General features: G+C 38.7%; 1 protein-coding gene across 1 annotated transcript; it reads right to left on the reverse strand.

Moving 5' to 3' along the window:
• Nucleotides 1-13,859: 13,859 nt before the first annotated feature.
• Nucleotides 13,860-15,009, reverse strand: LOC133722169 (glucan endo-1,3-beta-glucosidase, basic isoform-like). Its single transcript, XM_062148989.1, has one exon. It carries the CDS (start codon nucleotides 14,920-14,922, stop codon nucleotides 14,071-14,073), a length of 852 nt encoding a protein of 283 aa, XP_062004973.1. The 5' UTR covers nucleotides 14,923-15,009; the 3' UTR covers nucleotides 13,860-14,070.
• Between the last annotated feature and the right edge of the window lie 221 nt (nucleotides 15,010-15,230).

Below are 15,230 nucleotides of genomic sequence, written 5' to 3' on the forward strand. Positions count from 1 at the left end.
AGTGTCCTACTTATTTATATGTAGGCTATGTGTTTTAAGTCACTCTTGAATATCTATGGATTGATTCTTGGTTGATGTGTTAATCTTGATGCCATGAAAAAATGAGATTCCTATGAACAAAACTTTGAAGGGTTAGAGTCTTTTTCTTTGTGTCGTTTTTGTTTAAACTTAGTCAAATTTTCGTTCGTGCTTTCTTTGTGTGTCTTTTAGTTCTTTATTTTGACTTTGCTAAGAGACTAGCAAAAGCTAAATGTAGGGGAATTTTATAGAAGCATATTATGCGACGTTTATAAAGTCTATTTCTGATACTTTATTATGTTTTTACCTTTATTATATAGTTTTTAACTTAATATAGAGTGACGCAGATGGTGCTTTTGTTTAGTGGCGGACTTTGAATTTGTTGATTCTCGGATATGAAGATATTGAAAGTTGGAGAGTGTGGGATGATTTCGAAATTTGGTGAAATGGACCAATTTTGAATTATGAAAACATTTGGGACCTTCAGACATATGATTTGGCAAAAAATAACTATCATTTTAATGAAAATGAAGACCTGAAAAAAGAACAAATATGAATTTTAATAAGAAGCGAAGAAGTGAAGAAAAAATAATTATTTTTTTCTATGGCAAAAAATAATTATCATTTCAAAAAACCAACGCCATGTTAGCCAAATAGCCACCATAGAGTATAAGGACCAAATTATAGTGTAAGGATTATGAGTAGGGGATATCGTATCCAAGGGATTGGAAAACCCACTCTAGTTAGGGAAAACCTAAAGGGTGCTAGATGAATATGCAAATGTACAAATCACAAACAAGGGCTCACAAGTGAACCAAAGTTCATGGTGATTATATGCAAGGTGGAGTAGTGGTTTGATTTTGGTGTTGGAGATGATTTGATTCGGAAATAACTAAATAAATACTTGAAATGTAAACTAGGGTAAGTTAAATAGATGTAATGAAATGGATGAGAGTTATGACTGAATGTTTTCACCTCTAGCCTCTCTTGCAAACAACGATGCTTCTATAGTGAATGACGCCATTTTAATTAGCCAATTTCTCTCCTTGCATCACTCTCGGGTATGACAAGGGACATGCTCCTTTGATGATATTAAGCAACCCCTCTTGAGTGTAGTACTTAACTACTTAAGTCATGCATTTGAATCTAATTGAGTATCTAATGCGTTTACCTAAGTGCATAAAGCTTGGTGATGAAGAGATTATGCAAACCAACCATGCTTATCTCTAAGTGATAGTAGTTCACAACCCTAACATGCACATGTGATATGTTATCATGCTTCAAACAACTAAGGTTAATAAAGCCCTAATTGTTTCTCATGTCATGGCAAATATTCATACCCAAATTGATTAAGTTTAAGCATAAACATTCAACTCTTGAACTAGCATGTTAATGTGTTAATGAAAAGTGCATCAAACATAATATTTACATCAAAGTCATACAAGATTGGCTAAGGTTGAAAGCCCTAGCCCCAAAAAACTAACTACTCACTCATAATCAAATATATAAGATTCAACATGTTTATGAACATCAAACTAAAAAGTAGAGATAGAGAAGTGACTAGTGATGAGCTGATGATCAACTTGAGGATGGTGTAGATGAACTTATGAAAGCATTGACATGATGCTAATACTGATGATGATTCCTCAAGTGATGTTAGACTCTTCTCTTTCTTCTTCAAAGCTTGATGATGGAGTATGAGATACAGAGATGATCTAGTGGTGAAATGGTGGAGTGGTGAAGCTTTATGTATATGAAATGGAATGGGTAGATGGAATGATAAATTTGGTAATGGAGGTAATGGGGGTTATGGATTAAAAGTGGTGGTGATGGAGGTTTATGGAGGAGATGCTAGTGGATTGTGTAGATAATAGAGAGAGAAGAAGATCTAATGGCTAAGTGTGGGTGATGTCTTCTTCCTTGAGAAAATAGGTGCTTAAATAGATGGAGAGAGATGTGTAAAATGGTGTTGAGAAGCAAAAGGGAGCAGCTCAAGCCTTGTAAGAAGCATGGAGGTGGAGAATAGGAGTGGTAATAGATCCCAAAATCAAGGAAAAATGGCATGTGAGTAATGGTGTCGGTTAGAGTAGGAAATGATAAGTGAGGGATGGTGATTAAGTCTTAACCATGATAGATATTGAAGTGTTGACGATGATGGACTTTAGGGTAATAGAGAATGCTTGGTTGAATTGGAACCAAAAGGTTTTGGAATTGAAATTTTTTTTCAAACAGTACCCGAACTTAGGTAGACTCCTAACTTCAGTACCCGACTATGCAAAACTATCACTTTGGTACCCCAAGTTTGAAGCCTGACCTAACAATGGTACACGCCGTCCATGATGGCGTTAACTAGCTAACCACGTGGCATATTTTAAGGGGTAATTCGGTCCAACTTTTTTTTATTTATATTTTAATTAAAAAAAAATTTGAGACCAATTTTTTGGTCTCACCAATAACACCTGTCCCTACGCGAGCTCTGGCCAAGATGACCAAGAGCGAAGAAGCCGTCACCGCCGACCTCCAAGGCCTCTCCAACTAGGAGATCTGGAGACCAAAAACAGAGAGAAAGAGAGAGAGAGAGAGAAGAAGTAGGGATATGCTAAAGAGGCAGCCATTTGGTCACTGATGTGTGTTTGTGTGATACGAAGCTTTACCAGAATAAAAAAGGACTCTCTCTCTCTCTTTCTCTCTCTCTGTGCAACAGGGTTTACGAATTTCACAGAGAAATTGATAAAGCCATGAAGGATTTGGTTGTGTATTGTGTTTGTGAATTGTGATTCCATGGATGTTGGGTTTTCTTGGATTATGGTTTGAGTTAGTGGTGGTGGAGGAGGCGGAGGAAGTAGAGGAGTTGGTACCGGTGCTGTGATTTGGGTGGAATTCTTGAATTTGGGTTTGATTGAGAGAGTGAGAGTGAATTTGGGTTGAAATGACCCAATTACCCTTCAGGTATTGCCACGTGGTTGGGCTCTTAACACTTTTATGGACGGCGTGTACCGTTCTTGGGTAGGGCTTCAAACTTGGGGCACCAAAGTGATAGTTTTGCATAGTCGGGTATTGAAGTTAGGAGTCGGTCTAAGTTCGGGTACTGTTTGAAAATTTTTCTCTTTGGAATTTGGTTAGATAAAATGATGGTGAATGGATGTAATAGAATAGATGTTATAGTACTCATCCTCCTTGCTCCTCCATGAATGTAGCCAAAAAATACATGGCACTACTGTGAGTGGTGGTGCACGGAAAATTTGCCAGAATTTCACTTTTTTCTCATCTTGTCAAGATTTTCTACAAAACATGGAATTTGATTAGTCAACATTAAATTGGACTTTAGAACAAGTAATTTTCATGTTTTAGGGCACAAATATATATATGAATTATGATCCAACACACCTCCATTTGTTGTGATGATTAGTCCATCTGATTCTACTGGGCTAAGTCAGTGCGCTCGGTCCATGATCTCGATGAGACGAAATGATATGCTCAAAGCAAGCACTCAATTTAAACCCTCTTGTGTAGTTGTAGTATCGTTCGGAAATAGGGATTATTCAAAGCTAGGGATTGAGAGAGATACTTCAATTGACACTTCAATTTCATGTTGGTACCTACAAAACAAAGAAAATTAAAAACATCAGCCTTAAAAAGAAAAGAAAATAAAACAAAGTAAAAATGGGGGTTTTGAAATTTGAAACCTAAAAAACAATGAAAATACTTGTAGAATCGTTTTATGAGTTATGAACAATGAGATGAACAAGTTAAGGAATGTAACACTTAGAAAAAGAATTCAGAAACATTCAATTAACATGTGATTGACAACAAACAAAAACAACCATGAAACGCATTGAAATTTCCATATTACTTTTCTTAAGTTATTCAATGCCATAAAATGCATATTTCGTTAAAAGCAGTTATAAGCAGGCTCACTAGCATTGAAACACATTACTAACGAGTCATCCAAGAATCATCAAGCACAAAGAAAGTTTGTTCGTTGATTAAAGTTCTCTTAATTTGAAACGGAATACATAAGAAAATCGTTTAGTAAATTTCGACTACACCTTTGTTTAAAGTTGTTACTACTTAGTGGGGAAAAGAAACAAAGAAAATATGTGAATTATCTCTTTAACTGTAGCTCTAATTACATACAAATTAATCTAAGTGTCAACCCATAGAAAATCAACATGCAAAAGTAGTTTTATATAAACCAATTTGAAATTTACCAATCACAAAATCAATCAAATAGTTTCTAAGTTAAAACATTATAAGCATGCACATAAAAAGGGCTGTATAATGACATTCCTAACTAATTGATAGCTATCTACACATAGTTTTGAAAAAAACAAACATAATATACTATAATAAAAATAGAGAAAAGGAAAAAGAAGAAGAAGAAGATGGTGGCGGATGAATAAGAGAGAGAGATAGAAGAGAAGGTGAAGGGTGTAGTATTTTTTGACAATGTGAATTATTTATTTATTTATTGAGATTTGTCCCACAAATCCTTCTTTCAACCAACTTGAGTCTTCAATCCTTTTATGTAAGGAAATTCTGGTCCATATTGGCTTTGAATTAGTCTTTGATGTCTAGAACATGTTTCTAGGTCCTTCTTGAGCTCTCCTTGTGCATTATGGTTTTCTAATCCAAGTTGTAGAAGACAAATCCAAATTGACTTTGTAAATGTCCTCCACAAAACTCTCCTAAATTTTAGGAAGAAAATTCTGATTTTCAGTCACCCAAGTCTGTCAAATTTGCAGGGGCTGCCGTTCATATCTCACACGGAACTAGAAAACCAAACTTTAGGATTCTAGAACTTATAAGCTTGGGACTGTCACGCCCCGAATTTTGAATAAATAAATTCAAATCTGAAACGTGATAATTAAACCAACTCTTATAATTACAAGAAACTCTTTCAAATAAATCTGAGTAACAACTACAAGTGTTTACAAAAATCCAGCGAATGGATATAGAAATGTAAACGCTCACTAGGAGCATACTAAAAATAGCAGTACGCTAACAAAAATGGGTTATGAACCTAGCGCTGCTTGTACTCCTCGCCTTGATCTCAGCCATGGGGATCCTGACCTGCAAGAACAACCGCTACACCATGGAATAGTGCACCGGGATTGTAAACAACAAACCCGGTAAGCTTTTTAAGCCCGTATGAGTAAACTCAAATAAAATGACTCACGTCACGCATGCTTATAATTTCTCAATTCGTGAGCTAATTAAAGCAACAACATTTAAGACCACAAACACAACCAAACATACAATCACACTAGGTAACAATTAGTAATCCCTGCATCGAAAGTTTAGTTCAGGAGATCACCAAAGTCACCCAATTCAAACTATAGTAATCCCTGCGTCGAATTTTAGTTCAGGAGATTACAATTAAAGAAAACAATAGAATTCATAGAAATCCCAATCTCACGTAAACACAAACGAAAAACCTCAAAAAACCTTCCCTGAACAACGACAGACTCGAGCACAACTGAATCGTAACCTGTCACCTCTGCCGAGGTTCAACCTTATGACCAAACTTCAGACCCTTTGGTCCTCAGAATAGAAATCCAGATTACCACTGTAACCTTCAATCTTCAGACATTTAAAGAAATCCCACACGACTCACAAATGTCACACCATAACTCCAAATCACTCTTTCAACAATATAAGTCATCAAAATTCCACATATCACAATGCCACATCATCCAGACATATATTCCACGTATATATATATATACACGTAGTCATTCACACAAGAATGACCACTAATACCAACTATAGTTCATACGCATTAAAACCAAGAAATTGATTTTATACTTAAATTCATTTTCATTACCTGTGAGCCGTATCCCTATGAACCGTAGTCGATCAAGTTCATATTATTTCAAACAAAATTTTATTTTGAGAACGATTTACAATTATCAATCAATTCTGACGATTAAATAACTCAGTTCGTAAATGAACCACGTGAGATTTACTCACCTCCAATCCAGCTGCGTTTTCTCAATAGCCTAAAAACAACGATCCTAAATCGTCCTCAATCGATCCGTCAATCACCTAATCACATATGATTGCAACTTAGCAAATGAATCATAAAACACACTTAAACAAAGATCCAGCGGTCGGATCTTCACCCATGACCACACAATGTCATCGGGACAGTCCTACGATCAATATATCAAAACTACAAGTCGATCGGATGACCCAATCCTCACGGATCACAAACTGAACGATCGAAATTGTAAAATTCATAACTAAATCATACGATATCCAAAAAATGCGTATAATACATCAAAATGATCGTATTGAGATGTAGAATCTAAAAATGTACAGAAACTATATTTTTGACCCCCGGAGGTGGCCAGAAAGGGCTGCTGGAGTTAGTGGCAGAGCTGCCGCCGACCACCACCAATGGTGACGGGGCCGGGCTGCTCCCCTCAGAAGGCATGACATCAAAAAAACATCAGGAAGGGATCGAAATCTACCTCAGAAGCTACGGTGGCCGGAAAATTTCCAGAATCCGGCAGGTGCTCCGATCCACGTAAGAACTTTAACAACTCTCTTCGATTCCTTCTGGAGATTTGTTCAGAAACTCAAGGTGAGCTCCCAGTCCAAGAATCACCCTAAACTAAGCTCTACAGCTCGAGATATCCGGATCAAAAGTTCCGTTCGATCCAAATAAGGACTGGCTTCCAGCCGCCACCACGCGCAGCGCCGTCGTGCAAGGAAACTTATGGGAGCTTTAGGAGGTCGAGGCGAGCTTGAGGATGAAGTTTGGCAAGGATTGGTGACCGGTAGCTCGAGATATCGAGCTTGGAACAAAATCGGGGTTAACCTGAAACAGTGCTGCCACCACCGTTTCCCGCCGTGCCGAGGAGCAAGGCTTCCTCCGGAAGCTGCGCAAGGTCGGGGCGAAGCTGTAGGAAGTGGTCCGACGTCGTGGGGTGGCTTGAGGAAGGAGAGATCGATCGGAGAGCCTCTTGCTCTGTTTTTCTGGGTTCGGCCGAGAGAGAGAGAGAGAGAGAGAGAGAGAGAGTGAGTGAACAGTAGTTTCTAAAATCGTACGTTTCGAGCTTTTGTTATTTCTTTATATTTCGATTTCTCAAATAATCCCGAAAGAGCAAGTCTTTGAGACTAAAATTAGTGCAAATGAACTTTTTTAATTCTACACAAAATATAAGAAATTAAATTGAAAATCAAGGTCATTACAGGGACACTAAATGATCTGCAAGGAAATTTGCTTATATAAAGCTTTGTCTAAAGATTATTGCTTAAAATTGTTGAGCTAAAAGTCTAATATCACACACGAGAAGGCATATGATCCAAGGTATTGACGAATTCCCCAAAATACAGTTAATTAACAGCTTAGAATCTCTTTCCACAATTATATGAGAAACCCGTTGGAAAGCCGCAGTATGAAGACCTTCTCTTAAAGCAGTGGCTTCAACAACTAAAATGTTCGTAGATCCAATAATTCTGTATGAAGCAAGAATAGGGTTACCATCGTGGTTGCCAATTGATCCCACATGCTCTAGACCACTTAGGACACAGATTATTTGGATTAGCTTTTGAGTAAAACTTATCTAAAATAAAGGTGTCATAACTTACTTAATTAGGATGAAATTTAAGTTATGGGTCATGATCTATCTAATTCTTGTTCATTATTTATATAATTATATCTACATGATTTTATGAAGTGATCATATATGGCTTTTATGTTTATACCTACAATAAGTACTATGACGAAGTAAAAGCCTTGTATCTTAAAATAACATCTTTCCAAATTGATCAACAACTGTAATGTACATTTTTCTGAGTATTTAAGTGTTACACTACTTTATGAATATATTATAAGGCTGCCCCTTGGTCTCTAATTTATAGCAATAAAAAAGAATAGTAAAAGCATAAATCATCATCATGGATATAATTTCAAGCGCTAACTTCCAACCAAGAATCGAAGAGCGTCAACTATGAAGTTTTCCAGATAAACGTATTTATAATTATCTTACTCAAGATATGAAGAAGACATAGTCAAATTAATATAAAAGTGTGCCTAACTTTGAACTTTTGAGTACTTTTTCAACAAATAGACATATATAGGGAGGATCAAGAAATGATGTCCTTAAACTTGAGGATATTTTTATTTTTAGCATGTATTTTAATAATCACACCATTCATTCTCTAGTTAATTACCTACACACACATGAATCCTACAAAAAATTAGCCAAATCAGAAAATGTTTAATAATTTGATTAGCACAATGTTCGTTTTAATTTTATCTAACGGACTACATTTGTTTACACATTTTGAGTGACCAAATGATTATGGATTTGGTTGTTTTTTTGTAGACACGATTCTTGCATAGGAATCTAAAGGATCAATGGTTGAAATCATTGAATTAGATAATATACTAGTGTAAAATAGTAAAAATCCTCAAAATCTTAAAATAAGGACATCCTCTCTTATATATTGGAAGCATTGGATGAATTTATAAATTTAGTTGGGACTAGGAGTATGATCTGTATGGTTCACGTGTAAGGAAGTTTTCCAGATAAAGTATTATATATTTCGATCAAGAGATATGAACAAGACATAGTCAAATTAATATAAAAGTGTCTAACTTTGGACTTTGGACTACTTTTTCAACAAATGGAGCCTTGTTAAAAACCTATATATATGAGGCCCGATCTGCAGCGGACGTCAGCAATTTTGCTAAAGTGTGGACGGCGACACAGCAGGCTGTTCCAGGCAGCAACGGCGGCGCGGAGCTTGCTGGACAGAGGCCGGAGGCTTCCCAGATGCGTCTGGGCAGCGATTGAGGTCGGAGCAGGTTGGGGTTGCAGGTTTTTGGGCAGCGACCTAACCTGCAATTGCAACTTGACATGCAGTGCTGCAACCTCGTCGCCGGCAACTCCACCCGACTGCAGACAGGTCCGTCCGACCCCTGGCCTTCGTCCGGCATGCCCCGCTAATAGGAGCATAAAATGTGACGTTTATAATGTTTAAACCCTATATTTTGCTAAGTTATTTCCTTTATCTTGATCAATTTAACTTAGTTAGTGTTTTTACAGGTAAAATGGAAATCTACTCATACTAGGAGACCTGTGGAAGACATGTGGAAGCATCTAAGAAGTCTCAAGAAGATCATTACCGAATTGAACACAAATTGTGCTTTAAAAATCAAATCCATTACAGATTCGGAAAACTGCCACTGCAGATCAGTCAACTTCAACGGAGTGTCAAAAATCGTTCAGAGCTTAGAAAATTATGATGTTTATATGGATGGAAAGCTACGGATGTCTAGTTTCCAGAACTTTTTACAGCTCGTCGATATCTATTTTCTAGAAGAAGTTATGACCGTTTTAGTGCACTGAGGTCAAGTCTGCCGGAAATCTGTTTTGTTTCAAAGGAGTTCTAACTCAATTTTGTTTCTTCATCATCTATCTTAGTTTGTTTTCAAACTTGAGTACCATTTGGACAGAACATTTAGACTGTTATATTATAAATATATTATAGTATAAATATCTATATCTTGTAATAGGTACTTGAGTGTATAGATAAGTAGTGGACTTTATGCCACTACAATTCGACCTATTGAATCCAATAATATCATAAGAGAAGATCTCTTGGATTCAGACACATATTGGCTTTGACATGACCGACTAGGACATCCTGTTCTTGATATGATGCTCCGTATACTAAAGACTTCACACGGACATCCATTCTTCAGAGTGAGAAGAAGCGAGAATCGAAAATTGATTCCAGGACTTAGCAAGACCGCAACCATTGCAGCATCAGGAACTGCAGCTGTCTTGGGGCGCCACAAGACCGCCCACGTCCCATGTGATGACGCCATTAATGGCGCCAACCATGAGCATGACGCCATGGTTGTTCCTCCTAGTAGCCATGACGCTACACACACCACTTTCCATGGCTCTAACGCCATAATGGGAGATGTAGTCACACACTTTGCTTCTAATAGCGCTACGGACGCTCAGGCCCAACCAAAATCCTCATTGGTTGCTTCTAAGGCCCCTCGCTCTTTCTGCAAAGCTTGTTCCTTCGGAAAATTAGGACCGAGACCGTCCTACGCAAAGGATCCCAAAATACTTATTCCGTTCTTACAAAGAATCCAAGGGGATATCTGTCGACCAATTCAACCATCATGCAGACCTTTTAAATACTTTATGGTATTGGTTGATGCGTCGACACGTTGGTCACATGTCGCGTTATTGTCCACTCGGAATGCTGCTTATGCTAAACTCCTCGCCCAGATTATCCGTCTACGGGCTCACTACCCTGACCATCCTATTAAGTCGATTCAACTTGATAATGCTGGGGAGTTTACATCGAAAATATTCGATGACTATTGCATGTCACTGGGGATTGATGTAGAGCATCCAGTTCCCCATGTTCATACCCAAAATGGTCTCGCAGAAGCCGCTATCAAACGACTACAGATGATAGCACGGACATTGGTTATGCGCACCAATCTCCCTGTTTCTGCTTGGGGATATGCAATATTGCATGCAGCGACGCTAATTCGTCTACGACCCACTGCCACTCAATCTTACTCTGCGTTACAGCTAGTGACTGGGTACGAGCCTGATATCTCGCACTTACGCATTTTTGGGTGTGCCATTTATGTGCCTATTACGCCGCCACAGCGTACTAAGATGGGTCCACAACGACGAATGGGCATTTATGTTGGATATGAATCTCCAACGATCGTCCGCTACCTTGAACCCTTGACAGGCGATCTCTTTACCGCTAGATTTGCAGATTGTCACTTTGATGAGACAGTCTTCCCGTCGTTAGGGGGAGATAAGAACACAGATGTTCAACAGGAACGACAGGAATTGTCGTGGTCTGTCCCCAATATGTCTTATCTCGATCCCCGTACCGCACAGTCCGAACTTGAAGTGCAAAGAATAATCGAGCTCCAGAACGTAGCAGACACTCTGCCTGATGCATTTCTGATGTTGCCAAAGTGACGAGATCACACATACCTGCTGCAAACGTGCCTGCAAGGATCGATGTCTCAAATACTGGACGTCACGCCACTCCTGTCACACCAGGAGATGACGCCATTGCCCAACATGGCAATGATGTGGCATCTATGGTCGCAGGTCCCGCAAGAAAGCGCGGTAGACCAATTGGTTCGAAGGATACTCGCCCTAGAAAGAAGGCGAATGAGGCACAAACAAATCCTTTGATCATCGATACTGAAAATCCGTCCCATGAGAATGTTCCGGATTATGGTTATGTCCATGAGACATCATTGGGGGACGCCTCAATGTCAGAACCTATCCCTGAGAACGTAGAGATCTCTGTTAATTACACTAGTGTACATAGAACGTGGGAAAGAAACTCCATCATCATTGATGATGTATTCGCGTATTCAGTGGCGCGTGAGATTATTGAGACCGATGACATCGAATCACGCTCCGTTGATGAATGCCAACGTAGAGCCGATTGGCCAAAGTGGAAAGATGCAATCCAGGCAGAACTTGATTCTCTAGCGAAACGAAAGGTATTCGGACCAGTTGTGCCAATACCGCCCAACACCAAACTAGTTGGTCATAAATGGGTATTCGTTAGAAAGCGTAATGAGAAAAATGAGATTGTAAGGTACAAAGCTCGCCTTGTGGCGCAAGGCTTCTCACAACGCCCTGGAATCGACTATGAGGAGACCTATTCTCCCGTAATGGACGTCATTACGTTCCGCTACCTTGTCAGTTTGGTAGTTTCCGAAAAACTGAATATGCAGCTTATGGATGTGGTTACTGCGTATCTATATGGGGATCTAGATACAGAGATATACATGAAGATTCCAGACGGAATTCAATTACCCAAATCAAGTGGCTCTAAACCATGGAGCGCGTTTGCGATTAGATTGAAACGCTCACTATATGGATTGAAACAATCCGGACGGATGTGGTATAACCGTCTAAGTGACTACTTGATTGGAAAGGGATATGTCAACAATGAACTATGCCCATGTGTGTTCATAAAAAGGACAAGTTCCGGATTTGCAATAGTAGCGGTTTATGTTGATGACATGAACATAATTGGCACCCTTAAAGAGTTAAGGGAAACCGCTGAACACTTGAAATCCAAGTTTGAGATGAAAGATCTTGGGAAAACAAGGTTTTGCCTGGTTTGGAACTCGAGCACCGTAGAGATGGTATCCTGATTCATCAATCAGCTTATACTCAAAAGATGCTTAGGCGTTTCAACACTGAAAAGATTAAGCCCTCAAGCACCCCAATGGTCAACCAAAGAAGGATCAATTTCGTCCAAAAGATGACGATGAAGATGTGCTAGAGGCGGAAGTGCCCTACCTAAGTGCAATAGGCGCATTATTGTACTTGGCACAATGCACAAGACCGGATATCTCATTCGCAGTGAATTTACTAGCTAGATATAGCTCTGCGCCAACACGACGCCATTGGACTGGTGTTAAAGATATCTTTCGATACCTAAGTGGTACGATCGATATGGGCTTGTTATATCCCTATAGAGAGATGATGGATTCGGACCCATCAAGTGCCAGGAACGCCATACATGGTGGACCGCGTTCCCTATCCCCAACCCAAAACGATATAAGTGTTTTGGAAGGTTTTGCTGATGCTGGGTACCTCTCTGACCTACACAAAGGTCGCTCCCAAACTGGTTATGTTTTCACCATGGGAAATACCGCAATATCTTGGAGGTCTACAAAGCAGACCTTAGTCGCTACCTCTTTGAATCATGCAGAGATTATTGCTCTTCACGAAGCAGTCCGTGAATGTATATGGCTTCGATCCATAGTTACGCATGTTCGAAGCAATTGTGGTTTGAAGTCTACCACAGATGAGCCAACGAACATTTATGAGGATAATGCTGCTTGTATTGAACAAATGAAACAAGGCTACATCAAAGGCGACAACACCAAGCATATATCGCCTAAATTCTTCTACAATCAGCAACAACAGAAGCTCCTCAAGATCAAAGTGAACCAGGTTCGATCTGAGGACAATGTGGCAGACTTGTTTACTAAGTCATTGCCCAAATCCACATTCGAGAAACATGTGGCAAGAATTGGCTTGCGGAAGTTATCTGAACTCCCATGATCGTAGTCATCAGGGGGAGGCGCAAACATCAGGGGGAGATGTCTACATGTTCGTCTCGAATCGTGAAGGGTGTGTTGTGCTCTTTTTCCCCTTCGACCGAGGTTATTTTTGTCCCACTGGGTTTTTGTTACTCGGCAAGGTTTTTAATAAGGCAACGAGAGAAGCACCGCGTTTGGGCAACACAAGGGGGAGTGTTCAAGGGAAACCTAATTTGTGTTTAGCCCAAACTCTAGGTTACTTGACCTAGTGGTAATAGGATTTAGTTAGAAGGATCTAGAATCCTAATCAATGTAGAATTACTTTCCTTGTATGATTGAGATTCTATGCATTGTAATCTTCTATATAAAGAGGCCCCTATTATCAATGAGAATACACAGAAAATTTCTCCCAAATTCAGTCTCTCTACAACAGTTTTTTATTTATTTATTTATTTTAATTTTTTTTAATGGAGAAATCAAATTGAGAAGAAACTACACACTAGAATTCTAGAAACTTGATTTGAAATTATATTCAAATAATATATTAATAAAATTATGATCATACATATTCTCAAAGTTTCATAATATAATGATTAATCAAAATCTTTGGTTATATAATTAGACAATGATTTTATTTTATTTTACTTAATCAAAAATTTACTCTTGAGGCTAGGGGTATATTGGGAACTATGAATGTAAAAAAGAAGTAAAAATAAAAATTAAAAAATTTAATGTGTGGGGTGAAAAATATATTTTTAAGGTGAACAAAAAAATATGATAGAGTACGTAGCAATAACCGCTTCTGAAATTAACTTCAGCAAGTCCTTTATTAATTATGACTACACGCTTATTGGCATTCATTTCTTGATTATCATACACGTATTTTGGCTCTTTCTAGGTTTACGGTTACAACCTAGCTTTTATTTACCTTTACTTGTCCGTGCATAAAAGAAATGCCCCTATAAATCTTAGTTGAAATTGATAGGATAAACAGGATCTCCGGTTGGTAAAAAGAGCCCGAAATTCTTCTCAGTCTCTGCTCTAGTTTTCCCATTCTCATTGAACATGGCAAATATGTAAGTTTCTATAGGACCTTCAGGTTTCTTCGGAGTACCACCCTTGACATGATTAATCACATGTGAGTTGTAGATTCTCGCATTTTCTATTGTTGTCACTTCGCCATCACCACCAGCGGAAGGCCAACCCGTCTCCGATACAACAATTTTCAAAGAACTGCCTCCGGCCTTCTCTAAAGCGGAGTAATGTGCGTCCAGAATTGCATCAAACAAGTTTTGGTAGCCAAGTTGTCCATCTTGAACCAGAACTGATGGATATGTGAAAAGAGCATCTTGAAGGTTAATCTCTCGGTTGTCAATGTAACTAAAGTATGGGTACATATTAACAAGCAGCGGAGATTGGTTTCCCACAAGAAAACCAATGACAGGATAAAGAAAGGCTCGGTAATCCTGCTTGAATGATCCTTTTGATGGAGGGGAGGATTCTTGGAGGACTATAGGATGAACCGCTGTGAAGACTTTAATTTTGTTCGCAAGACCAGCCTTAGAAATTGCATTTTGAATTTTTTCCATGGCAGGGCCAACAAATTGTGCAAATGGACCTGATTCTATTTCATTCCCAACTGCAATGTATTTGAAATTGACATCTCCATAGGTTACCACATTGTTTTGGACCCAATCATCAGCACTGGCTTGGTTAGAAGATATGTCCTGAAGGCGTTCGTGTTCGACCCCAAGCATGAGCTCGATGTTGGAGCCTCTAAGAGCTTCGAGAGCGTCATGGTTGGGACCATATAGCCGCATCCTTTTGATGTTATGTTGGTTGTAAAGTGATATTACTTGTCATGGTTCTGGTAGATTGTTTGCTACAGTTCCATAACAAACGCCAATTTGGGCACCTACATCAGATACATATACATTAGCAATCGAGAACAATACACACACACACTGTGTGTCTATATATATAGGACCCTTCCACTAAGGGATTTTTTTTTTTTTTTGGTTTTTTTAGGGATATGGCATTAGACCAATTTTTCGATTATATTCGGCATCTCAACCGTTCAGCTTTTAGGTCCTACTGTATAGATCATTTTTTTGCAAATTTTCAGCAA

This window comes from Rosa rugosa, chromosome 7 (genome assembly GCF_958449725.1).
Source record: "Rosa rugosa chromosome 7, drRosRugo1.1, whole genome shotgun sequence".
NCBI lineage: Eukaryota > Viridiplantae > Streptophyta > Magnoliopsida > Rosales > Rosaceae > Rosa > Rosa rugosa.

Coding starts and splice junctions, on each gene's coding strand:
- LOC133722169 (XM_062148989.1), bottom strand. CDS start 14,922: ATGCGGCTATATGGTCCCAACCATGACGCTCTCGAAGCTCTTAGAGGC.